The sequence below is a fragment of the Myotis myotis genome, unplaced genomic scaffold (genome assembly GCF_014108235.1).
Source record: "Myotis myotis isolate mMyoMyo1 unplaced genomic scaffold, mMyoMyo1.p scaffold_m19_p_2, whole genome shotgun sequence".
In the NCBI taxonomy this organism is placed as follows: Eukaryota; Metazoa; Chordata; class Mammalia; order Chiroptera; family Vespertilionidae; genus Myotis; species Myotis myotis.
Window position 1 is genome coordinate 213,686,226 of NW_023416324.1, and position 25,295 is coordinate 213,711,520.

Here is a 25,295-nt window from a genome sequence, read left to right on the forward strand (position 1 = left end):
CTTCATCTTTCTGTTCCATTAACTTTAGTTTGAGTTCCAAAATTAGATTTATTAAATAACATGAAGAGACGGAGTACTGGTTTCAAATAAATAATCAATGTTTTAACGCAGAAGCACTGCAATGTAAGAGAACCAGAGCAACTATAAGTGGGGCTTGTGCGAATTTGGGGGCACAGGAGTTTAGACACCACCACATGAACTCAGCAACAATTTACAGGGAAAACTCACCTGATAGTGGTAGAAATTCAGGATGACAGGCACAATCATCTATAGTCAAAGCTTCATCTACCACCTACCCATGAAAATACAATTAGTGAGACTTACACAAGGAAAAGAAGTGAAAAAATAGAGAGACATGAAGAGCTAAATAATAAAGTGGATTATAACAGAACTTATTCAAACACTAAAATATCTAGGTGGTTATTAAGCCTAAGTGAATAAACAAACAAAATGATAACTGACAATAACAGATTATGGTATGACAAATTCTCCAATGACAATTCTATTTCTGACACCTAGCATGAGGCCAGGCAGGGCAGCTGTTCAGTCCTGAGTCAGTACTATCACATCTTTCCTGAGGCTGCTCTCCCTAAATGAACACAGCTTCTCTGAGATTTTCATTATTAACAAAAGAATTATGCTCTGGTCTGGTGTCCTCAGTGGTTAGAGCATCTGCCTGAGAACTGAAGGATCATGGGTTTGATTCCCAGTCCAGGGCATGTACTTGGGTTGCAGGTTTGATCTCTGGCCCCATTGGGGCTTGTGCAGGAGGCAACCAATCAATGTGTCTTTCTCACATTGATGTTTCTCTCTCTCTTTCCCCTCCCTTCCTTCCTCTCTTTCACTCTCTCTAAAATCAATGAAAATAATATCCTCAGATATTATTAACAAACAAATATAACCATAGAGTGGCTTAAAAAAGTTCCCCCCAATGACTACTATCCATCTAACCCAAGACACCATTTTCATTTTCCCCATCAGACACTGGAGAGAAATGTAAATGTGGACTTGGTGATATCTGTTGAGTTTTCAGCACACTACAGTTCAGAGAAAAACTCAGGTGCAGATTGCCTCAAACCCTGGTCCCAGGACCAGGCTAGAGTCCTAGCAGTGCCTAAGAAGCCATCAGACCAAGGTTTAGCTGAGCACAGCACAGAATCAAGGGCTTTGGCTATGGAGAGGAGCAGCAGAGGCTGCAAAAACACCTTGGGCAGAGAGGAGGATGGGGTGGCTCCCAGGCCCAGCACAGCACAAATTAGGTGGGTGGATGGACTGGTGCAGTGCGGGGCAGCCATGGAGTCTGCAAAAAATAAAAGATAGGAAAAGAAAAGTCCAAAGCACTGTAAGGGTTGGGGTGATTTGGCCACCAGACCCCACTGTCACTTATTCCCAAGTGACTCATTGAAAGACATGTAAATGGGCCCTAGCTGGTTTGGCTCAGTGGGTAGAGCATTGGCCTGCCAACTGAAGGATCCCAAGTTCGATTCCAGTCAAGGGCACATGCCCGGGATGCGGGCTTGATCCCCAGTGGGGGGCGTGCAGGAGGCAGCCAATCAATGATTCTCTCTCATCATTGATGTTTCTCTCTCTCCCTCTCCCTTCCTCTCCGAAATCAATAAAAAAATATATATTAAAAAAGATTTTCTCTTGCCCTGACGGGTTTGGCTCAGTGGATAGAGCGTTGGCCTGCGGACTCAAGGGTCCCAGGTTCGATTCCGGCGAAGGGCATGTACCTTGGTTGCAGGCACATCTCCAGTAGGGAGTGTGCAGGAGACAGCTGATCGATGTTTCTGTCTATCCCTTCCCCTTCCTCTCTGTAAAAAGTCAATAAGATATATTAAAAAAAAAGAAAAAAAAGATTCTCTCTTAAAAAAAAAAAAAAAGACATGTAGAGGGAAGGCATGCAAAGAGAACCATTGAAGTGTAAAATAAAATTTAGAAAAAAACAGTTTGAAAACGTACAAATGTGACTGCAAAAGAATTCTGTAACAATGAAATATTATTTTATGTAATTACAGGAGGTAGCCCAAATATTTATTTAAAAGACAGAATCATTCCTTGATATGAATAGGCAAAAAGAGGTTCATATCAACAAAATATTTAGTTTTCCCTTTCACCAAAATATTATTGCAAACATTTGAGACTATACTGGAAATAATTTCATTTTTAGTTTTTAACTGAGCTTACCATTAGATGCTGATTACCATCGTATGCCATTTCGTGGTAGGTTTTGCTGGAATCTCTTTCGATCTCTACAAAGTTAAGTGAAGTACTAAATGCAGGTGCTGGTAAACTAGGTGTGTTGGCTCTGAGTGGGGATAAAAGGAATAATTATTTTATTTCTATTGATTAGTATGCTTTTTTAAAAAAAGTTAACCTTCAAAGAAACAAGTTTCAGCAAATTCAGCCTTTTTTTCTTGAAAACAAGATTGTTTTAAAAGGATCCCTACTGCCCTAGCTGGTTTGGCTCAATGGATAGAGCGTCAGCCTGCGGACTGAAGGGTCCCAGGTTTGATTCCAGCCAAGGGCACCAGGTTTGATTCCAGCCAAGGGCACATGCCTGGTTTTCGGGCTCAATCCCCAGTGGGGGCGCATGTGGGAGGCAGCTGATCAATGATTCTCTCTCATCCTTGGTGTTTCTCTCTCCCTCTCCCTTCCTCTCTAAAATCAATAAAATATATATAAAAAAATAAAAGAATCCCCATCTCTGAGTGGGCCTTATACCTAAACATTATTTTAATTTGGTATTAAAATCCAAAATATAATTTAAAAAACTTAAAAATACATTAAGAACAGATCAAGAAGTGTATTCTGGTTCCTAATATTAAAATAAGTCTCCTTGTTTTAAATTAACAGCTTCAGTATCTTAAGCATGTGAGGAAAAGCTTAATCTTCTTTAATGCAGACCCTGGGTGCTACTGGCTTTATTGCAAGCATACGCAAGTCTATCTGCTGCCTAGTAGTATTTCTAACAGGAAGCATCTTAGCCTTTGAAAAAAATACCAGGAGTCAGAGGCAGATGTTTCCAGAACGGAGGCCAAGGCTAAGAGGCACAGACTGTGACCTGCTCTCTGCTGCCAGGACCATCCATGATGGCCAAAACTGGTCCCATTCAAACACAGTAACATCCCATCATCATTTCACTCCTTTCCCATAGGCTAAAGCTACTGATCTCTAATACATACATATGCACATAGCTTAGTAAAAGAGTGGGCAAAATACATTTGGCACTTCACAGGTCACCTGACCTTACGCAGGAACACTTTAAAAACCACCTATCATCCTTCCACCCCCAACTTCACTGTGGTTGCTATTAGCTACTAAAGCATTAAACACAGAGATTCTTAAACTCACAGGGCAAAGCCATTCCTAGTAACTTACCCACTTTCATAAAAGGCTTTAATAGGATTCCTAGTTGGTGTTCCGCCTATCAAAATCAATCACACACACAATAATCAGTGCATTGGTAACACATACTGTAAACGATTTTCAAATTCAGAGAACTGAAAAGTAAGCCTAACCAATTTTACATTTTGAGATGCTTTCAGTTGATGAGCTTGTCAACAAAATGTTCTACAGCTGTTATTTGAAATCCCATTGGATGTGATCACTGAGTAGATGCAGCACTATAGAAATGTGAATCGGAGAGGGCACCTGTCTTCAAGGAGCTCACAATCTTATGATCACGTTATGTTGGATAACATTTGCTAGTGAAACAGAACACTCAGCTCAGCTCAAGAAGACACCAAATACCCACAGAAGGAAAGACAGGAAAGACCTACACAGAGAGTGCAGAGTAAGGATTGTAGAATTCCTAGTCTGCACAGCAGACTTCTGAGATATATAAAATCAGCCCCAAACTTGGTGCAAAAACACCAAACAATCCTATTGAAGGGACTTTTCTTCAGGAAATAACTATAATAATAAAGGAGATAATTTTAAAACAATTTTGTTTCAAAAAGAATTTATTTCAAAATTCAAGAAGGCATATTTTCTATGCAAGAGTATACAATAATTCATTGCTGAATGTTTCAAATAAAAATATCAATCATTTATAATTATCTAATGGAATATAACACTAATATAATTCTATGCAGATAAAAATGGAAACTTAAGTGACTCAACCAAGATAACAAAGTAAGTTCAAATCATCTGAGAATTGATTTATGGTTCTCCATTAATCCAAGAAACCCACCTTCAAAAGTTTTAAAGGGAATTCGACTGAAAACAAAAGAAAGAATCTTAGATGAAATACCTTGCAGATCTTCTATTTGTTGTTGTAACTTTACATGTTGCTGAATTAGATCATTGATTCCCTCAGGGTCATTTTTACAGAGTTTTTGAGCTTTACTGTTTGCTTGCAGGGCCCAGTCATATTCCCCCAGCATATAAAGAGCAGCACAGTAACGATAATGACCCTGTTCCAAAAAGATAAATTTAATTTTTCTCAAAAATATGCTTAAGTTAAAGGAAATCAATAAGGAAAAATATTTCACTTGAAATCTGATTAGTTACTTAAACTGTTAAATTAGAACCTAAAAAATAAATAAAAATGTTAATACCTCTCAGGATATAAAATTACCAAAATGAGCTAATTGAAAAGCGATGAACGGTATTCATAATAATGTTTAACAACTGTCTAGGGATCAGTATTTTCACTTAAAGAGATTTTTTTGTATGCCCAAAGAAAAAAATTCAACCTTTATTATATTTTACCAAAGAGTGAAATAATTTTTTATGCCAAATAAAGTATAAAAATCATTCATATAAATAACTTAAATTTGCTTCACAATACTTCAAGGCAGCAGTAGTCTCCAAGTGATTACATTCCTTACAGTTTAGAAGTCCATGGGATTTGAGAGTTGGGAGGACAGTCAGCTAGTGCAGCAGCTTTCCCACCTCTGGAGAGGAGCATGGGCACAATGAGGGGTAAAGCTAAGCTAGTCCTCTATCCATCACTCTCTTACCAGCTTTTCATTCTTTTTTTCCTCTAAGTGTACTTGTTGGCTTTAAGAAAGAAAAGGTCCAAAAACCACTGATTTACTCTTAATTCTAATGATTGTTTTTTTTGTTCTACAAAAAAGCTACCGGAGAAGAAGTGTGGGAAGTGTATGTGCCCTGAACCCTGGTCAGGGCACATACAACAATCAACCAATGAGTGCATAAATAAGTTTTGTTTGTGCTACAACGGCCCTGGCTGGCCCCCCTCAAGCATTTTGGGAAATCTGTGTCCAGCACGAACATTTTAATCTAGAGAGCTAACATGATCAGACCTGGGCTAACACAACGCACTCTCCTCTAGCAGCTACTCACAAACCAAACTCCCATTTCAGGGACAGCATCTCCAGAGGAGCAGTGATTTCCAAGTGAAAAGGCTAGGAACTTGCCTAATGTCACTCCCTTACAGGCAAAACAAAGAACCCTGATCTATTCTGGGGCCAGAGCTCTTTTCTCTTTACTGTACACTTTACAAAGACCATTCTGATTCTATGAGATTAAAAAAAAACAAAAAACAGAAAAAAACTTCAGAGATACAGGCAACAGTATGGTGGTTACCAGAGGGAAAGGGAGGTGGGGGAGGCAAAAAGGATAAAGGGGGTAAATGGTGATGGAAGGAAACTTGATGGGGTGGTGAACACACAATATACTATACAGCTGATGTATTAGAGAACTGTACACCTGAAACCTATGTAATTTATGAACCAATGTCATCCTAATAAATCCAATACAAAGAAACATACAAAAAATACTAATTGGAAAAAAACTATCCTTTAATTAGAAAAAAAATGAAAACTATCATTTCATTTAAAAATGAGTAAGTGACCTTTTTAAGAAAGATGGGCTTTTCACTAAGAAAAGCCAGAAACAACCACAAGGACCTCTGCTTACCCAGGTGCTGTACATGTACAATCCCACTCTGGTGCACCAACCCAACCGGTGAGCTCTGCAGCTATTTTTTAGCCAGAGAATTTAAGCTCAGATCAAAGAGTCAACTCAGATCGCATTTGTTCTAACTCTGCTTTTTGTCAAAAGGCATAAAGAAGATAAAAGAGATCTCTTAGAGGTACGCTACAATACCAACATCCTATCTCCCAGCATATATCAACTTTAAAGCACACATAACTGCATTTTTTAAAAAAGCCCTGGTCAGTCTGGCTCAATGGATAGAGCGTTGGCCTGCGGGCTGAAGGATCCCAGGTTCGATTCCCATCAAGGGCACATGCCCCAGATGTGGGCTCGATCTCCAGTAGGAGGCATGCAGGAGGCAGCCAATCATCAATGATTCTCTCATCAAGGAGGGTAGCGTAGGAGTGTAGTTGTGACCCAGGAAATGGGCCCATCGCAATGCACCATTTCCCAGGTCAGTGATGGATCCACAGGTGGCAGGATGGCTCAGTGAGGGTAAGTGTGAGACATCCCTCAGGTATACTACTATACAGATACTAAAGATGTTCTCTTTCCACTAGAATTAACAGTTATAGAGGATATCAGTTTGGTTCTTTTTCAAGATGAAGCCAGGAGAACCCACACTCTACCATTTCTGGTCAAGATGGAGTAACAGGGATTGGATTTACCCTCCTGCCTAAAACAAACCACATACAGTATATGAAACAAAGGGTTGCACGACACTGGACATCCAGCAACAACAGAGGCTGATCCCTGACAGTGAGAAACACACAAAGTAAGCCCTATGCTTGCCCCAGCCTGCTGAGGGGACAGTGTCTAAGCCATGGCACAGGGAGAAGGAGCCAGGCAGAGACCAGAATCTCAGTTAAGAAGGTAGAGCAGGTACTTGCTGGTTTGGCTCAGTGGATAGAGCGTTGGCCTGTGGACTGAAGGGTCCCAGGTTTGATTCTGGTCAAGGGCATGTACCTTGGTTGCGGGCACATCCCCAGTAGGGGGTGTGCAGGAGGCAGCTTATCTATGTTTCTAACTCTCTATCCTTCTCCCTTCCTCTCTGTAAAAAATCAATAAAATATATTTTTTTAAAAAGAAGATAGAGCAGGAGTCCAGGAAAGCCATGGCAGCTCAAGGTCACAGCGCAGAGGACAGGGAGGAGAGCTGCACAGAGAACTCCAGAAGTCTTCACAGGGTCCCCCTTGAGTCTGGCTCTGGACTGATCAGTACCTGCATGTGGGGCAACTACCCAAGCAAGGGAAAGACCACCTGAAAAGCTAAAGGGGAACAGCAGTCAGCACTCACACAGGATCAAGAACACGTCTTATTCCCGTCAACCAGAGCGGAAAACGTTATAATTCATGGAGTGTTAAGTTGAGCACTCAGAAGTTTTGCCTCAGTTATGGAGAAAAATTAGTCCTAGACTAAATACCACTACGCTCCAACCTCACCAAGTTTAAAACAAGACTCCAAAGAATTAAACTATTTCCAAGTAACTACAGCATCCCAAAGCAAAGCTCAAAATATTTACAGAAATACAAAAATATTACATAAAAGCACAATGTCTGGCATCCAATCAAAAATTACTAGGGCCCTACCCAGTTTGGCTCAGTAGATAGAGTGCAGGCCTGTGGACCAAAGGGTCCCGGGTTCGATTCCAATCAAGGGCATATACCTCCGTTGCAGGCTCCTCCTTGGCTTGGGCCCTGGTTGGGGCGCATGCAGGAGGCAACCAATTGATGTATTTCTCTCACATCGATGTTTCTATCTTTCTCTCTCCCACTCTCTCTAAAAATCAATGGAAAAATATCCTTGGGTGAGGGTTAACAAAAATAATAAAAAGAAAAAAAAGAAAAAGAAACATACAGTATATAGAAAAATAATTACAGGCATGCAAAAGAGGAAAATGTGAACTATAATGAAGAGAAAAACAAGTCAATTGAAACCAATCCAGAAATGACAGATGGCAGAATTAGTAGATAAGGGCATTAAAACAGTATTTTAAATTTATTGCACACATTCAGGAAGCTAAAACAAGTTTGAGCGTTTGAAGACATACAATACGTAAGAAATACTCAAACTGAAATTCTAGACATGAAAACTATAGCATTTAAGATGAAAAATATGTTGATGGCCCTGACTGGTGTGGCTCAGTGGATAGAGCGTCGGCCTGCGGACTCAAGGGTCCCAGGTTCGATTCCGGTCAAGGGCATGTACCTTGGTTGCGGGCACATCCCCAGTGGGGAGTGTGCAGGAGGCAGCCGATCCATGTTTCTCTCTCATCGATGTTTCTAACTCTCTATCCCTCTCCCTTCCTCTCTGTAAAAAACCAATAAGATATATTTTTTAGAAAAGACCAATATGTTGATGGAAATAAAGGTAGATTAGACATTGCAGAAGAAAAGATCAGTGACCTTGAGGACAGCAATGGAACCTTGGTAAAATGAAACAGAGAAAAGACTGAAAATGAAGCAAAGAAACAAGGAAGCACAGCTAAAAACACAAGAAAATTGTGTACAGATCGGATCCAACCATGCCAGAAGCTAACCCCTAGAATTTTCAATTTCAGGAACCATTAAATTCCCTTTTCTCCTTAAGCCAAATCTGAGTTAGGTTTTGTCATTCACAAACAGGAGAGTCCAAATAAACCCCTAAAAATTAAAAGGTTCTTGAGGACATTGTGAAACTATTGGTTTGTACCCTATATAACAACATCAAAAGGTAATGCACACAGAGAATTTCTAGGGCCGTGAAAAGACACCCTATGAAGCACAATGTCATTATAAATTTGTCCAAACCCATAAAATGTACAATACCTAGGCAGTGAACTCCAAGTTAAACTGGACTTTGGGTGATGATGATGTGTCCGTGGAGGTTCATTAATTCCACAACTGCACCACTCTGCTGGGGGATGCTGACAATGGGGGAGGGCATGTGTGCGTGGGGTAATGGGATTATGGGAAATCTCTGTACCTTCCTCCTCTTAATTTTGCTGTGAACCTAAAACTGTTCTTAAAAAAAAAAAAGTCTTAAAGAGTAAATATTTTCTTTGATAAACTAAATCAGGAATGAACATTCTAAATAAGGTACTCAAAGTAATTTTAAAAGTTTTAGTACTCTTTTTCTAAGTTGATACTAGATTAAAATAACAAAAGATATCTCTGGAAAACCAGTATCATGGTCTAGGTTTTACTATTAAGAATTCTACCATCCATTCATCCTGAACATATTTATGGAGCAGCTGCCACATGCCAGGTGCAGAAGTCAGCAAAGGATTTTTAAGCACAAGAATGACTTGTATTGAAAACAGCAACAATCACCACCCTCAATCCAGTTTTGTCTTTTACTTGTAATGGCACCTTGCAAAGTCACTGTACTTTTCTGAGACTTAATTTCTTCATCTGTAAAATAATATACTTAGAAAGTGACTCCAAAAGTGGAATGAAGAAGTCCGCCTGAGAAATCTTATAATCCCCAGATTTTACACTCCTAGACCACCTGAATCACAAACTGAAAGCTCTAAAATTCTACGACTCCACTCACTCTGGCTTAAAAATAAATTATGGCCCTGGCTAGTGTGGCTCAGTTGGTTCGAGTTGTCATCCCATTCACCAAAGGGTGGAGGGTTCAATTTCTGGTCATGGCACATACCCAGGTTGCAGGTTCAATGCCTGCTCAGGGCATGCCTGGGAGCCAACTGGTCAATGTTTCTCTCTCTCTTTCTCTCTCCCTTTCCATTCTTTTCTCTCTAAAAATCAATGTAAACATATTTTTAAAATCAGTAAAATCAATAAAAGCATATTCTTGGGTGAGGATTAAAAAATAATAATTAAAAAAATAATAAATAAAAGCAAATTATGAAAAGCCAGAAATGAAGTCTGAAACATGTATCTTTTTGAGTCTTAATGAAGCTCTGCTTTAAAAAAATTCAGACTATTTTTATAATTTAGGAAATATAAATGACTATAACAAACACCAGAATTAACTGTTAACATTTTGTTATATTTGCTTCAGATTCTTTAATGCAAGAACTAAAACTATAGAAATATGGCTGAAGTCTCCTTTGTACCGTTAATCTTTCCTGTCTCTCACTGCCCAGAAGCAAACACTATCAAGAGTTTGATAGGTATTTTTCTAATATGCTTTTACTGCTTTGTTCATTCAACATTGTTTTTTAAAAAAATATATTTCTTTATTGATTTCAGAGAGGAAAGGAGAAGGAGAGAGATAGAAACATCAATGATGAGAGAGAATCATTGATCGGCTGCCTCCTGCACACCCCCTACTAGGGATCGAGCCCCCAACCCGGGCATGTGCACGTGGCCGGAATCGAACCCGGGATCCCTCAGTCCGCAGGCTGACGCTCTATCCACTGAGCCAAGCTGGCCAGGGCGATTCAACATTGTTTTTTAAAATCTATTGATAAGCCAGTTAATTAATTTCAACTGCAATCTAGTATTCCATTCATTCATTCACTAAGTCATCAAGTATTTACTTAATGAGTGCCTGTATGTGTCAGGCAGTCCGGCCTCACTCTACATCAAATCATTCTTGAACTCTGTAAAACAATCCGCTTCCTTTCTGACTATGGAACTGAAGATTCCTATTTTATCCACATTTTTACATACAAATGTACATCCTGTGATTAGATTTTTCTCTAAGTTGTATGGCATTATTTGCCCAAGGTAAAATATAAAAGAAACCTACCTTTGTCCAGTTGTTCTTCAAAATAATGGCTCTTTTTCCATCACCAAGTGCATGTCTAAAAAGAAAAACAAGAAAAACATTCACGTTTTTATTTTAATATAGGTATATAAACCATCTTACATTTCTATTTGTATTTTTTGAATTTTCCATATATAACCTAGTTAAAAAATGTTTTTTTAATTTTTAAGGACCCATATACGTCCATTATAGGAAATTTGGAAAATACAGAAAAGTAAAACGAAGGGAAAAGGCCATCCAGAGTCACAGTCACAACTGCTCAGGAATAACTGCTTCCCCATTTCTGGGATACTCCCTGCACATATCTTACTTACACCTCAATCTATGCCCAACTGGTTATTCGTTGTAGAGTTTTTTGCACTATTCCTGTATATTAGCAAGACTCCAGAAATACACTCCCAGATCTTTCACACAACACCTCGGCAAAGCTACAGTGGACAGAGCATAAAAGTGGGGACTTGAAACAGTGAAGCCCAATCCCTGTGGGCTGTTGGAAAGTTATCAGCCTCTCCCGGCCTGCTTTCTCACCTGCGCTGGGGACAATCACCCTGTTCTTCCTGTCTGAAGGAGGGACTAAGTCAGACACTATGCTAAAAAAGTACTTTATAAACTACCAAGTACTAACAGTTTCCTGCCATATCTTCTATGACCTCCTTCTCTCCCCAGCTCAGACACCCACCACTGCCCCACTTCCCCCAAAACTTATCACCACTCAAAACTGTTCAAACTTCAAAAATCACTAATCGAGACATCCTGCTCTCCCCTATAACCTAGTTTCCTTCCATCGTGTTCAACTATTCCTACTATCTCCTCAGGGTGCCCAACTCACTGACTTACCCACTTTGTTTGTTTTACTTCCTTATTTAGCTAGCTTGCGAGTCACTGGGTCATCATTTCATATTCACATGTTTACTAATTCTTTCTACTCCTCTGTCCCTGTATTTACATCTGGCTCCATGGCAAAGCCCAAGTTGGGGTCAATCCCACTTTCCACTTTCTCCATGCCTGATCTAGGGAGCCAAGTATTGCTGGAGAAGATTACACAGTAGAGCATAAGGTAGCACTATTATTCTTGATTAAAGCAACTCGAAGGGGCCTTCAACCATCCTTCTAGATCAAATCATTCTCTAACTCTATAAACTGATCATTTCAAACCTTGTATCCTGTCCTCAAACTTCCAATCCCTTCTCCCTCAGCAGATGATCTCTGCCCTCAGTTCAAAGAGTAAAATGAAGAGACATCAAGAGAACTCTCAATTTTCTACTACCAAGGACAAATCCATACCTAGCCCTGCCTTTTCTCATTTACTGTTCTCTTCCTTCTCTGGCCAACTTCTCCACCTGTGCCATGTAACTTCTCTATTCTATTAATTTCAATAATCCCTTCTCTCACATGTATATTAACCATTCCCTCTCAAAAATCAATGCCATATTATGATGAATTTACATAACATATAATTTTACCATTTGAACCATCATTTCAAATGTACAGTTCTGTGGTATTCAGTACATTCACCTTGCTATACAACCTCCCATCAACTTTTAATATGGTCAGATCTCTCTCATCTTTAAAAAACAAATACATAAAAATAAATATGCCTTAAGCCATAAGAAAACACTGTTGGTAGCCTACCCAACTGCTATCCCCTCCTCTACCTGCCTACACTTCTGTTGAGAGGGTCTAGCTCACTACTACAAGATTCAGAGATATATCTCTTTCTCCCAATTTTTTTTTCTTTGAGGCAACCAACATTTTTGGTGACCTTGAAGAAAAAAAAAGATTCAGAGGCAAGTCCTAATTAGTTAAAGCAAATCAGGGCAACAGCTGCTTTCCTTTCCACTGATTGGCTTAGGGGTAGTCATGTGACTCAGTGTTGGCCAATGAGACCTGAGGGAAATCATCACTCTTAAAAAGAGATTACAAGGAAAAAACAAGGTAACATATTACCACATAACAATACCCACTAAAAGGCTATATACATTATTTTTTTTTTAAAGAAAATGCTATCTAAAGATAGATGCACTGATCAACAGAATGGGATATAGAAATCAGAAACAGACCCTTACCTACACAGTCACCTGATCTATATGACAAAGGTAACATCACAAGACATGGAGAAAAGGTACTCTTAAGAAACGGTGTTGTGTCAACGGGACATTCACATATGAACCCCATCTCACACTACATACAGAAACCACCTGTGGATGGACTATAAATCTAAATTCCAAAGTTAAACAGTCGAGATTTTATTAGAAACAGAACATTCTGGTGACATGTGTGCTGGCAGAGATTAAAAACAAAACACAAAAATGCTTACCATAAAGGAAACAATTGGCTAACTCACTATATTAAAATTAGTAACTTCTGTTTGTGAAAAGAAAACAAGAGTAAAAAGGCAAGCCAGAGAGAAAATATTTGTAATTTAAATATCTGACAATGACTCATATCCAAAATTTTTAAAAAATAAACTACTAATAAGACATTCAACTCAAAATCCACACAGGCATTTCACAAAAGAGAAAATCCAAATAGTCAATAAGCAAATGGAAAGATGCTCAACTTAAATATCATTAATCAACTTAAGGAAATGCAAACTAAAATCACAGCACTAGATCATTACACACCCACCAGAATGTCCAAATGAAATGACACAAAATAGTATTAGCGAAGACATGGAATTGAAACTCTCATATGCTGCTGGTAGGAGTGTAAAATCACACAACCATTTGGAAATTTTGTACTAAAGCTAAATATAAGGATACCCTGCCCCTAATTATACACTCAACAGAAATGAGTGCTCACAATGACACCACCTATAAGACCCAAATGCCCATCAACAACAGAATGGATAAAATGTGGTATATTCATGCAATAGATGAACACTTTACAACTTTACATGCAACAATATGGATCTCAAAAACAATGTTGAAAGCCAAACATAAAAGAGCACATACTATATACATACTATGATTGTTTATATTGCACAAAAACAAGCAAAAATAACCAATGATGCTGGAAGTCAGAATAGCAGTTATCCTGGAGGAGGAGGTGGGTAGTGACTAGGAGCAAGGGGGCTTCTGGGTATTGAGGTGGTGATCTGGGCACTAGTTATGGTTGTTTGGTTTCTGCAAATTCAACCTACACACTTAGGAATTGTACACTTCTCAGTATGTGTATTTTTTTTGAAGACTACATCGAAGTTATCCTTCTGCTGGAGACTGTACTATCTGGTTTGATGTCTGAATTACAGTAGCATCTGACACCCTGCGATGACAGCTGGAGGTCCAGGTCACACAGTGGGCTGAGAAAAGCCTCGGTCTTTGATGACACTGTTGAAACTCCTTCTTCTGGAACTCTGAATAAGGTAAGTTTTCTTCACTATTTAAACCAGTTGAGTCAGAGTTTTCTGTTATTTTTAGCCAAAACATCCTAATACAATGGCACACCTTTTCTGTTTCTCACTGCCTCTCCCCAAATACCTCCAACAGCTGCCTATACTGTCTCCAATTCCTCCCTCTCATTTTTCAATCTGCTCTAACCCAGCTTCTGCTCCAAGCTTCCAACTACCACCTCCCCCTCCGGTAACTAAACCACGTCCACATTCCTAAATCCGAATTCTCAGCAGCAACAGGCACTGCTGGCCACACTTACCTCCTTGGAAGCACAGAGATTCCCTGCCACCTCTCTGGCAGCAGAACAGTCTCCTGGCAGGTTCATCCTCCCCTAACGGGTCTCTGCTTGTGTGCCTCCAGGCTCAGTCCTAGCCCCTCTCCTAATCTCAGCTCATGTTCTCCAGGAGTGGGTCTGTCTTGGCTGCACATCAGTACTATCTGGGGGGCTTCTAGAAGCCCAACACCCAATTAATTAAAGCGAATCTGGGGGAGGGGTTATTTCTTCAACACTCAAGAGATTCCAATGTGCAGTCTATGCTGAGAACCACTTCCGTGAACCATCTCACCCACATCCACAAGCCCCCGAGGTTAAATATCCCAACACTTCTCTCCTAACCGCTCCTTTTGAGTCGAGACCCATGTATCTCATTGTCGGTACGACATTCCAATTTGGATCCTTCAAGGGCACTTCAACTCAGTATGTTCAAGAGTGAAGTCAAATTTCTCTCTTCCAGTGACCCCAGTGTCAGGGGGTGGGCCTATAACCCATGAAGCTGCTGAAGCAGAATCTCAGAATACTTCCAAACACCTAATTATAAGCAACTTGATTTTATCTCCAAAATATTTCAAATCCTCCCGCTTCTGCATTCCCACTGACATTCCCCTCTCCGAGCCACCGCCTCTCACCTGGAACATCGCAGCAGCCTCCTAATCCACATCACGCTGCATCCCCTCCACACACTCGCTCACTGCAGCCAGACTGGCCTCTTTAAGGTACTAATCATGCAACTCCCCAGTTCAGTCCTTCTCTCTTCTTTTAAAGGCTGACAGCTTTAACGTAGCCTACAAGGCCTCCTCTCTCCCCCTTCCCTGTATTCAGGCCAGTGGGCGCACTATTAATCCCATGAATGCAACATGTCCCTTCCACCACAGGCCTTCACACTGCCGGCCCACTGTCTAGAACAGCAGTCGCCAACCTTTCGGACCTCACGGACCACAAGTGGTCCACGAACTACTGGTTGGCGACCGCTGGTCTAGAACCTAGGGACAATGTCTGTTTTTGTTCATTTCTGATCTATTTATAAACTGAACCCAGTAACATCTGTTGAATGTTTACTACATTATAGTTAATATTTATTACTAGAGGCAGTGCACAAATTCGTGCATGGGTGGGGTCCCTTGGCCTGGCTGGTGATAAGGGCCAACTGGGGCCAGCTGGCCGGGGGGAGGGAACACTGACACCAGGAGGAAGTTCCTGAGTTGAGCATCTGCCCCCTGTGGTCAGTGCGCATCATAGCTACCGGCCAGTCCTCTGGTAGTAAAGGTCACTTAGGCTTTTATATACAGTGGGGTCTTGACTTACGAGTGTCCCGATTAACGAGTTTTTCGAGATACGAGCCATCTCTCGGCCGATTTTTTGCTTTGAGTTGTGAGCTAAAATTTGGGTTACAAGCCAGCTTTAGATACCCCACCGCTAGTTGGCTCAGTGAACGTCACAGTGAACACCACATCAGCCCAGCATCACGTGTCTCACTCGTTCACTTTTTGATTTGACATACGAGTAATTTGAGTTACGAGCTCCGTCACAGAACGATTTAAACTCGTAAGTCAAGGCCCCACTGTATATAGATAATAAGCATACTCGCCAAGGTTCTAGCTCTTACAATGCAACAAAAGCAGGACTCAGATGTAACAATGGTCGGTCACTGCCACATATACAGTGAGTAATACCATCGGCCAAATAAACATTTTTAAATCAAAAGTTAGTGTCTGGAATTAAAATTATCGATGCTGTTTCATTCAAGTAGAAGAAATTTATCAGGAATTTATCCTACAGATATACTTGCACCTGCATGTAGAACTTTTGTAAAAGGATAGTCATTATAGAGCTATATGTAATTTTTTAAAACTGGAAGAAATCTGTATTTTAATACAAACTAAAACATGTGATGCATTGAGTGAAGGACTATGCAGCCATGAATAAGAACAAGAGTAGACCTTTGTGTACACCAACATAGAACAAGCTCCAAGACTGAAGTGCTGTAAAAGAAGCAAGATGTACACAGGGTACATAGTATGCTATGTTTTTTTTTAAAAAAACACATACACATACTTTACACTGAACCAAACGAAACCACCTATATTGACTTATAAAAATGGCAACTTCATTGGATTCAACTTAGTAAGTGCTTGTATAAAATATGAAAGAAACACACAAGGATCTACGGAGAGGAACCAGGGCAAGGGTCTGAGTTGGGCAAAAGTTTTCAGTTTATTCTTTTGTATTCTTAACTTTTCCCAACCTGCATCTGTAACTGCTTTTTATAAGTGGGTGCACTCCAAGGAAGACTGAGAAAACAACTGTTTTCTTCAAAAGCAAATTCAGCAGCTAGTAAGTGAAAATAAAGAGACCACACAGGTAAGAGAAATAAGTTGACAAACCAACGCCGGCACTAAGCTCCTCCCACACACTAGGATTTTTTAAAATCTCAGACCAGGTGTTCTCCCTCTCCTTTACTCTTCTCTCTCCTCCACCCGCTCAGGCACTTAACCATTAGCTTCCTCACTCCCAAGCTCCAAGGGCCCTTCCTTTAACTCTGTAACTTTTATTTATATATATATATATGAATCCTCATCAAAGGATATTTTTCTATTGATTTTTAGAGAGTGGAAGGGAGAGAAACATTGATGTGAGAGACACAATGATTGGTTGCCTCCCGCACACGCCCCAACCAGGGTGGGGGAGAAGCCTACAACCGAGGTATGTGCCCTTGACTGAAACCGAAGCCCGGACCCTTCAGTCCGTAGGCCGATGCTCTATCCACTGAGCCAAACCAACCAGGGCTACTTGTTTTCTAAGCCCATTTCTTCTAGGAATTAATTCTTCTACTTCTGTGATTTACCAAATAAATGTTCTCTTACCAAAAAAGAAAAAAAATCTCAGAACATACAATTGAGTTGATTTATACCTCTGGCCTCAGAGAAATTCAGACGAGAGAGCTGTCATTTAAACCCTATCTGCCCACTATTTCACAAGCTGGGTTCTAATTAATAGACTTATGTTATATGATGGGTAACTAAACTGAAAATTTCAAATGACTTCAGTTACAACTACCATTCTAAAATGCCCTTTAACTACCAAATTGTATTTGAAACGTGAACTTCCAGAAGACTAGAATAAAAGGACACGTCATCCAAGCCACGGGTTCTGGGACACACGGCACACATCCCTCTGGCTACAGGACTTGGCAGGGACAAGCTGTGACAGGGGCAGCACATTCCCCACATTCCCACGTACCACCTCCTGCAACCGCCACAGACCTGGAGGTGTGGTAAGGGTTCTGCCTGGCTCCCAAAGTGCGGGTCTATTTACACACTGTGGGACTGGCATTTAAAACCACCACTGCCTCCGCCATGTTGACCCTTTCAGAATGCACTTCCCTCACTTCCCTCACCTCGGGTTCCCTGCCCTTGGTCTTCCTTACATTTCTCTCCTTTCAAGGTTATTTTTCACTTGTTTCATCCTTGATGTTCAGTGATCACTGTTTTTGTTTTTCTTTTTCATCTTAACATGTACATTTTTAATTGCACTGTATTGCTTTTCAGCAAATATTTCAAGTACACATAGAAGTAAATAACATTAACATAATGCACGCCACATACCAGCTGAGCAAGATCTTAACGTTTTGCCGGGTTTGCTTCAGATCTTTTGGCAGAAGCCTGTCACAGTGGACATCCCGGGTACCACTCTCCCATCTCCAACCTTGTTCCCTCCCTCGCTTTCTCCCTTCCTCCCACGAGACAGCCACTCCCCTGGTTTTAAAGTGCCCATGCATTTTAAAACATTTTTAACACATAATAATTATGGAGATGCATATCATTTTTCATGTTTTTAAACATATAAACAGTATGAGACCATTAAAATCATTTCTGCAACTTGCATTTTCACTCAGCATTGTATTCATTTTACCAATTGCATAGGTTTCCATTGTATGAATATACCATATACCATTACTGATTTATCCATTCCTACTGACGGACATTTAGGCTGCTCCCATTCTTTACATTTACAAACAATGCTATAATGAAGCCTTGCACATCTCTTCTTGGGTACACGGCTGCGAGTTTGGTGGGGGCTGCAGAGGGCGCATGTTCTTCAGCTTGCCAACCTGCTCTCCAACGTGGTGGCACCAATTTACACTTTCTCCAGCGGGTATGCAAGTTCCCTTCATTCCACATCCTCTCAAACACTTGGCATAATGAGTTTCTTACACTTTTGCCAATCTGACAGATATGGAAAAAAAGACTCGTAGTTTTTAGCCTGCATGTCCTGTAAGGATGGTCGTATTCACTGACCATTTGGACCATTTATTTAATTTTTCCCCCCACCTTTCACATTGCCCTCTGGTTCTATCACCACCTCTCTGTGGCGATTACTAGAGACTCTACGTCCAGGCTGCCTGGGTTCAAACTCTGGCTCCGTCACATCCCCCTAGTGTCCCAGGACACTTTGCTCAACTTCCCTAGGCCCCTCATCTACAGTCAGCAGCACCCACCACTCACAGGCATGAGGGTGTTGTGAGTTAACGTGTGTAAAGTGCTCAGAACAGTGCCCAAGGGGGGATGCTTCACCCCATCTGTCCCTGGAGCTGCTCAGCCAAATTCCCACGACAGACCTATCAACCCCAACACGCGAGAGCTTCAAAACATCTCAACCTCGGTAACTCAGATAAAGGACAGGTGTACTATGTCAATGGCACTTCTGGCAACATGTTCTTTTCTGAAGCCACATCAACTACTCTCTTGATCAGGAGTTGTATGTACTATGGATTCAGAAAACATCATGCCTACTTTATAAAGCCAGTCGCATAAAGAATGTGCGAGGTGGGGAACACCAGCAAAACCAGTCTGCCATTAAAGAGGCATCCGATGCATATTGGTGATTAAGAAACTGCTGCTGAACTGCTTCCAGTGAAAACCTCAATGGTGCTGAACCTCAAGTTAGACTACCAGGAAGGAGCACAGGACAGATGCACAACCCTGCTCTTGACCTTGACCTCACCAGGCTACCTGGCTTCTGTATGTGTACTCTGATGCACCTCCTTTGCAGCCGAGTCTTAGGAGAGTCCTCCCTGAGTGTCTAGCATCTAACACTCAGGAAGAGGGCAGAATCCCCTGGTCTGCCTCTCAGCACCCACAGCTCCCCCATGCAGAGTGAATGACCTTCCACCCACTCAATGTTTCAGATCAGGCACCTCCATTTTCACAGGCGGCCAGCCATGTTGCTAACCTATTCATGTTGAAAACATTTAGATTCACCTTCAAACAGCATAGGATATCTGCAATTCTGGACCTAGCCAGAGGCAATAATCTAATGACATTTGCAGCTCATTCCTTGTCAGAACAGTTGAGGACAGTGGTAGTGATGGAAGACTGTGCCAAGCCCATCCATTCCTCTAGTCTAGACAGCCTCGGCTTATCCACGGCTTAAGCCATCTAAAAGCCTCATAACATAATACAGCGATATTCTCCAAGGTGGTTGGATTACTGGTGATTTTTATTTTCTTCTTTTTAAACTCTTGTATTTTCCAAATTTTCTACCATGAGAATGTTTTCTGTTCATGATAAAAGAAAAACATGTTATTTTTAAAGCTACAAACTTGGAATATACTTCTTCCCCACTCCCGCCCTCCCACATCCCAACATAAGGGCTTTCACTGAGAAACAACTGACACTGACTCTGCTTTCTTGAGAAAAAGTAACAGAAACTAGGAAACCCCAGACAGCACTTTCCAGGAGCTCTTCCGATGAACAGAATATTGCTGAGGTTCTCCTCTGCTCATCACTCAACTCGCAGCACCTGTAAGCCACAAACTCCAGAAAAACACTGTTTCACCTAAGCAATTGGTGCCCTCTTTCTTCATGGACAGAGAGAATTATGTCACTTGTCAAATTTTCTTTCTATTTTGACCTTTCTATTGAAAGGTCAGACACAAATAATAAGCAGGACCTCCTATGCCACTTTATTATGAGGATCCTAGGCTCTAACCTGCTTCTTCAGTATGCTTTGTTTTTATATTCTTCTACTGAATGGATGTATTCATTTTTTAAAATATTTTTTTTAATTTATTTCAGAGAGGAAAGGAAAGGGAGGGAGATATAAAAACATCAGTGATGAGAGAATCACTGATTGGCTGCCTTCTGCACAGCCCCTAGTGGGGATCAAGCCCATCACCTGGGCGTGTCCCTGACTAGGAATCAAACCAATGAGCACACTGGCCGGGCTGAGTGACTGTATTTTTGAAGATCACCTAAACCTTTACTGTAAGACAGGACAGAATTAAATGGAACTGCTTACCCTGCTCAAGAGTAATGCTTATAATTTACGCTTATAATTTATGGCCTAAGGTTTTTAAACCGAGGAACAACAAAATCATAGCATAGTGCCAACAATCTTTCTCAATAAATAAAAGCTAAGTTTGACATTAGGAACTAAAAATTCACTATATTTCACTCTCATAGTTAAACCATTATATTTCTTTTCCTTTTCACTTATGAAGAACATTTACTAAATTATGCTATACCAGGATGGAGGAAACAAGCACAAGTTCTTCCAGAACTTTACAGATTAATTAATAGAGCAAAAGGATGTAATTTAATGTAAGTGTTATAAACACAGACTTTTATATCATCAGAGAAGATCCGTGTTTAAATCTTGGCATCACTACTTACTAATAGTCTGAGTCTGTCCAAATGTAAGTGCGGAGAAAAACATCACCTACCTATTTAGAGTGTTGTGAGAAATAAGTAGCATAAGTAAAGTACTTAAAATAGTGTATAACATGTCCCACTCAATCAGAATGACCGCTGTCACTGGGGCTGTCATATAGATCGCTTACAGAGCCCTCTTTTAACCATTTCACTATTTCTGCCAAAGAACTACTGAAAGGTTTTCTTGCATGCCTGCAAGACAGAAATGGGTGTTTAGCATAATAATCAGGGAACCCTAACCAACTTACCTGAACTGTCCCGTGCGAAGAAAACAAAGAGCTCGGTTACCATAAAGATGGTAGTTTTCAGGACTTTAAAAGAAATAATGTTTGGTCAGTTAAGGAAATTACATATGAAACTAACAAAAATCATACAGAAAACCTACGGCATGAAAAAATTTTCAAAACCTTTACGTCTGTGTGGCAGAGCAGAAAGAATATAGGGTTTGAAGTCCTAACTGGCTAAGTCCTGGTTCCTTCACTTTCTACCTGAGTAACTGCTCAAATCATCCTCAACTTCCCTGTATTCAAAATAAAGATTCCCACTTTTCCGGCCTGCCTCACACAGCTGTTGTGAGGATCACAAGAGACACATTAACAAGCTAGAACTACAAGTGTGCTGTAACCGTGCAGGATAGAATTACATATCTAAGTTCGGACTGTACACACTGACAAAGAACTCAGAAGAAGTCTGTAAATTAACAGTAATTTAAGAGCTTCACTTCAAATTCTGCCCTCTTTAGTCTTCTCTGACTATACGTGGTGGAACTTCTTCCCTCTCCTCCGCCTCCTCAGAACTAAGCAGCAGCCTCTCGGGTGTGCCACGCTACCCTGATCCGCTCGTTCCCCGTGGAGACCGGCAAGGTAAGAGAGTAGCTGTCTACAGCGCATCCCCCCAACGCTGCTACAATATTAGGTGGACCAGCTAAGATGCCAAGGGAGGCACACTTGCAAAAATGCTACCAAATTCTAGCAGCTGAGCAAAGGGAAGACGAGGTGGAGGGAACGCATGCATTCTCAACAATCCCAACTATTATCCTTTAAAAGTTCCCTCTTAGAAAGCAAAAATCCTTAACTGGGTGACATCTTAAGAACTAGTAAGTAACCCTTTGTGACCAGTTAATAAATTGAGAGAAATTAGTTGAAAGCAAAATGAAAATAAGGAAGAACATGAGTCTGTTTAGACAGCTTGAAAGAAAACGGAGGTGGGCAGAACGGAATTCACAATTGTGCAAGACTTGCCTGAGTGATACTGTCTGATGAAGTTCATACACTCAGACCACCTCTACTGCTCCCAGGGCCTCTGACTGAGAGCCTCTATTCCGCATAGCAAGCTGAAGACAGTCTCCAACTCCTCATCTTTTATTTCCCCTGACTAGCATTCTAAGTTGATCTGCCACATAAAAAGGATTTCATTGTTCTGTTTAACTCTTACCTATATTCAATGGCTCTGCTGTAATAGATAATAGCTAGATCAAATCTTTCTTTGGAAAACTCTTCATTTCCTTTCATTTTCATTAGTTCTCCTTGCTGAGAAACCAACGTGAAAGAAAATCCATCAGTTAATTGCAAAACACAATTAAGAACCCCCTTACCTATCTATCTTTGCTATCAGAAATAACCCAGGGGGGTCACTTACGTAGAAAATGATAATGCAACGTTCAATATTTTGGTATGTATATTTAAAGAAACCTGTCTCTAAGGACTTATTGCTAACTTTGTTAAAGGAAACCAAAAAGTGAACAAAACCATCACATCATAGGTAACTGCTAACAAGCTTGCAGGCCCACATTTACATATACTTAGTAAGCCTGCTGCGAGGTAGAACTTTAATTTTAGGCTAGAAAATGTGATAGTGTTCAATAAACCTGGGTGCTTACAAAACAATATGTAATTCAATAATACATATAGGCAATGCTGATTATATTAACTGCCAGAAAAAGAGGCAACAAAATCAGGAAGAATGAAATCAAAAGAATATCAAAGATGCTCCAGATATAACTAAAACTTACTTTAAACACTCAAATTTTCAAAATAAATTCACTAAAATAAACTGGATCACACCAATGACTTTAGAGAATTAACTAGAACGTTAAATATTTTTTAAGTCCTTTTTTAAAAAATTTGGTTAAAATCATCTTTCTTATGAGTAATTCTATGTGGCATGTGGATTACATCTCAATACTGTTGCCAAAGAAAATCGTATTTACTCAACTAATTAAAACTCTTTTAATTTAAAAAAATCAAATTTTAATTTTTATTAACTCTTTTAAAAACCTCTAACATTAGAAAATTCTCAAGACGCTATTTTCCTCTTCCAAAAAAATAAATATTCCAATCAAAATTTATTAAAATTTCCCTCAAACATGTTATTGATTTTTATAGTATCAAGTAGCAGTTCTACTGAACTTTCTCTGAGTGCTAATAAAAGTTCTAACAAGCAAATCTTAAAATATACTTACAAGTAAATATTTATTCTCACCTGTATACACTCCGCACAAGTTTGTCTTTTAAATTCGTCAAGTATATTGCAGTTTTCTGTTACAACTTTAGTTATGTGATACTTGTCTATTTTTCATTTTTAGGAGAGAAGAGGACATTTATTTTTAAAAAATGGTATTAATGTTCTAAATCTTAGATTAAGTGAATCCATAAAGTTCATTATATTATACTTCTAAATAACATACTCGTTATAATCTTTTCATGTATCAAATAGTATATTTAAAAAAATAACATTAGATTCATTAATGCTATGAATTTAATCAATTACATTTCTAGCATTAAGAAAATACTTGTTTATTATTATATCAGTTCTAACTATAATTACAACAAATGCTTCATCATAACATATTCCAAATGGGCTGCATAAACTCTTAAGTCAATTCAACAAATATATCTGAGCACCTGTAATATACCTGGCACAATTTCAATAAAAATGAGAAAATCCTGTAAAGCTACTTTCTAAATTAATATAACAAATTAAAAGTTTAAGTATCTTAATTCAACATTTGACTCTCCTGAATGAAGAGTTAAAATTAGACTTTATTTGAAAGACTATTCTTATATAAATTTAATAAAATAATTAAAATGCTGTAATAACCAAAATTTACATTAAAAGTTTACCAGGCTTCATTTTCTGTATTTTAAGCTGTTCTATAAAAAGATTTTTTTAAGTTGTTAATAATTTTATTGCAACAAAAATGTAGTTACACCTCTAGACAAACATTCATTTCAATGGCAAAAAGAGTACCTAAAATGTAAGATTCAGGAAAGGATTTGGGTAAATCACCAAATGAAGTAAAGTAACACTAAGGGACAGACTGAGATTACAGAATGAAAACCTGGGCTTTAAGATTTAAGAGACCCGACTTCTCATCTAGGTTCCACTACTTACTAGACTACAGAAATACCACTTAACCTCTCAAAGTCTTAGTTTGATCATTTCTAAAATAGGAATAACAACAGCTACCTTCAGAGATATTTTAAAGAAGAGACAACAGAGACAAAGAGTCAAAAGTGAGCCAACACGGGTGCCCAATAGGTGATACTGGCCCTCTTCTACCATAAAATCTAGACAATAACTAAAGGCCTCCAGAATAGACAGACCCACCTTAATACAACCCAGTGCCTGCTAAACCTATCAGAAGACCCGTCCCCATGTTTAAGCTTAATCTTCTCTAACATTTACATCAACAGTATAAAATTTGTCCTCACTGGAGATGGCAAATTCTTATCATCTACTGAAGAGCCAAATATTCCTTGTTGTAATATTCCTATAACTGTGCTATAAAAACATCCAAATGCTTTAGAGAAAAGTATTCCACAAAGTAAAAAATAAATATAAAGCAGTTTCATTATACATAACAACAGATTCATCAGGGAAATGAAAATTATAATCTTAGCTCTTACTTATTTCTCTTACCAGTGAGAATACTAGGTGTACCAGTTAATAATGCGGATTTTTTTCACTAGATCGAGCTACACATATGTTTATATGCGATTTGATGTGAATGCTATTTTGTTGTATTGACAGCAAGCTTCAAAACTTCATATGTCAAATTTCCTGAAGGTATAAACATCATAGATATTTTTACACTTGAAAATTTCGTGCCAAAAGAAGAGTATTTGAGGGAAGTTTTAATTCATTACTTTATTTTGAAGAAAAAGTTATCATATACTTCGGAAAGCTTATGGTGAACATGCTCCAACTCAAGATACTTGTGAACGCTAGTTTAAACGCTTTAAAAGTGATGATTTCGAGACAACCAAGATGGTGGCATAGGTAAGCACC

At 39.5% G+C, this 25,295-nt stretch overlaps 1 protein-coding gene across 15 annotated transcripts in view; it reads right to left on the reverse strand.

The window, feature by feature from the left end:
* The window catches only part of TTC3 (tetratricopeptide repeat domain 3), a 105,169-nt gene that overhangs the window by 55,732 nt on the left and 24,142 nt on the right, over positions 1-25,295 (reverse strand). For 10 of the 15 annotated variants that reach the window (XR_004974363.1, XM_036352305.1, XM_036352308.1 and 7 more), the window contains 8 exons: positions 23,487-23,572; positions 22,440-22,534; positions 21,254-21,316; positions 10,606-10,660; positions 4,256-4,418; positions 3,382-3,427; positions 2,188-2,308; positions 229-292 (listed from right to left, as the gene is read on the reverse strand). Coding sequence is in view for 14 of the 15 variants with exons in the window: in XM_036352305.1 (XP_036208198.1) it covers positions 229-292; positions 2,188-2,308; positions 3,382-3,427; positions 4,256-4,418; positions 10,606-10,660; positions 21,254-21,316; positions 22,440-22,534; positions 23,487-23,572 (693 nt within the window). In the remaining variant the exon portion in view is untranslated. Of the gene's footprint in view, positions 1-228; positions 293-2,187; positions 2,309-3,381; positions 3,428-4,255; positions 4,419-10,605; positions 10,661-17,897; positions 17,981-19,524; positions 19,850-21,253; positions 21,317-22,439; positions 22,535-23,486; positions 23,573-25,295 lie in introns of those variants that run through there. The other 5 variants (XM_036352315.1, XM_036352314.1, XM_036352316.1 and 2 more) reach the window with 5 other exon arrangements.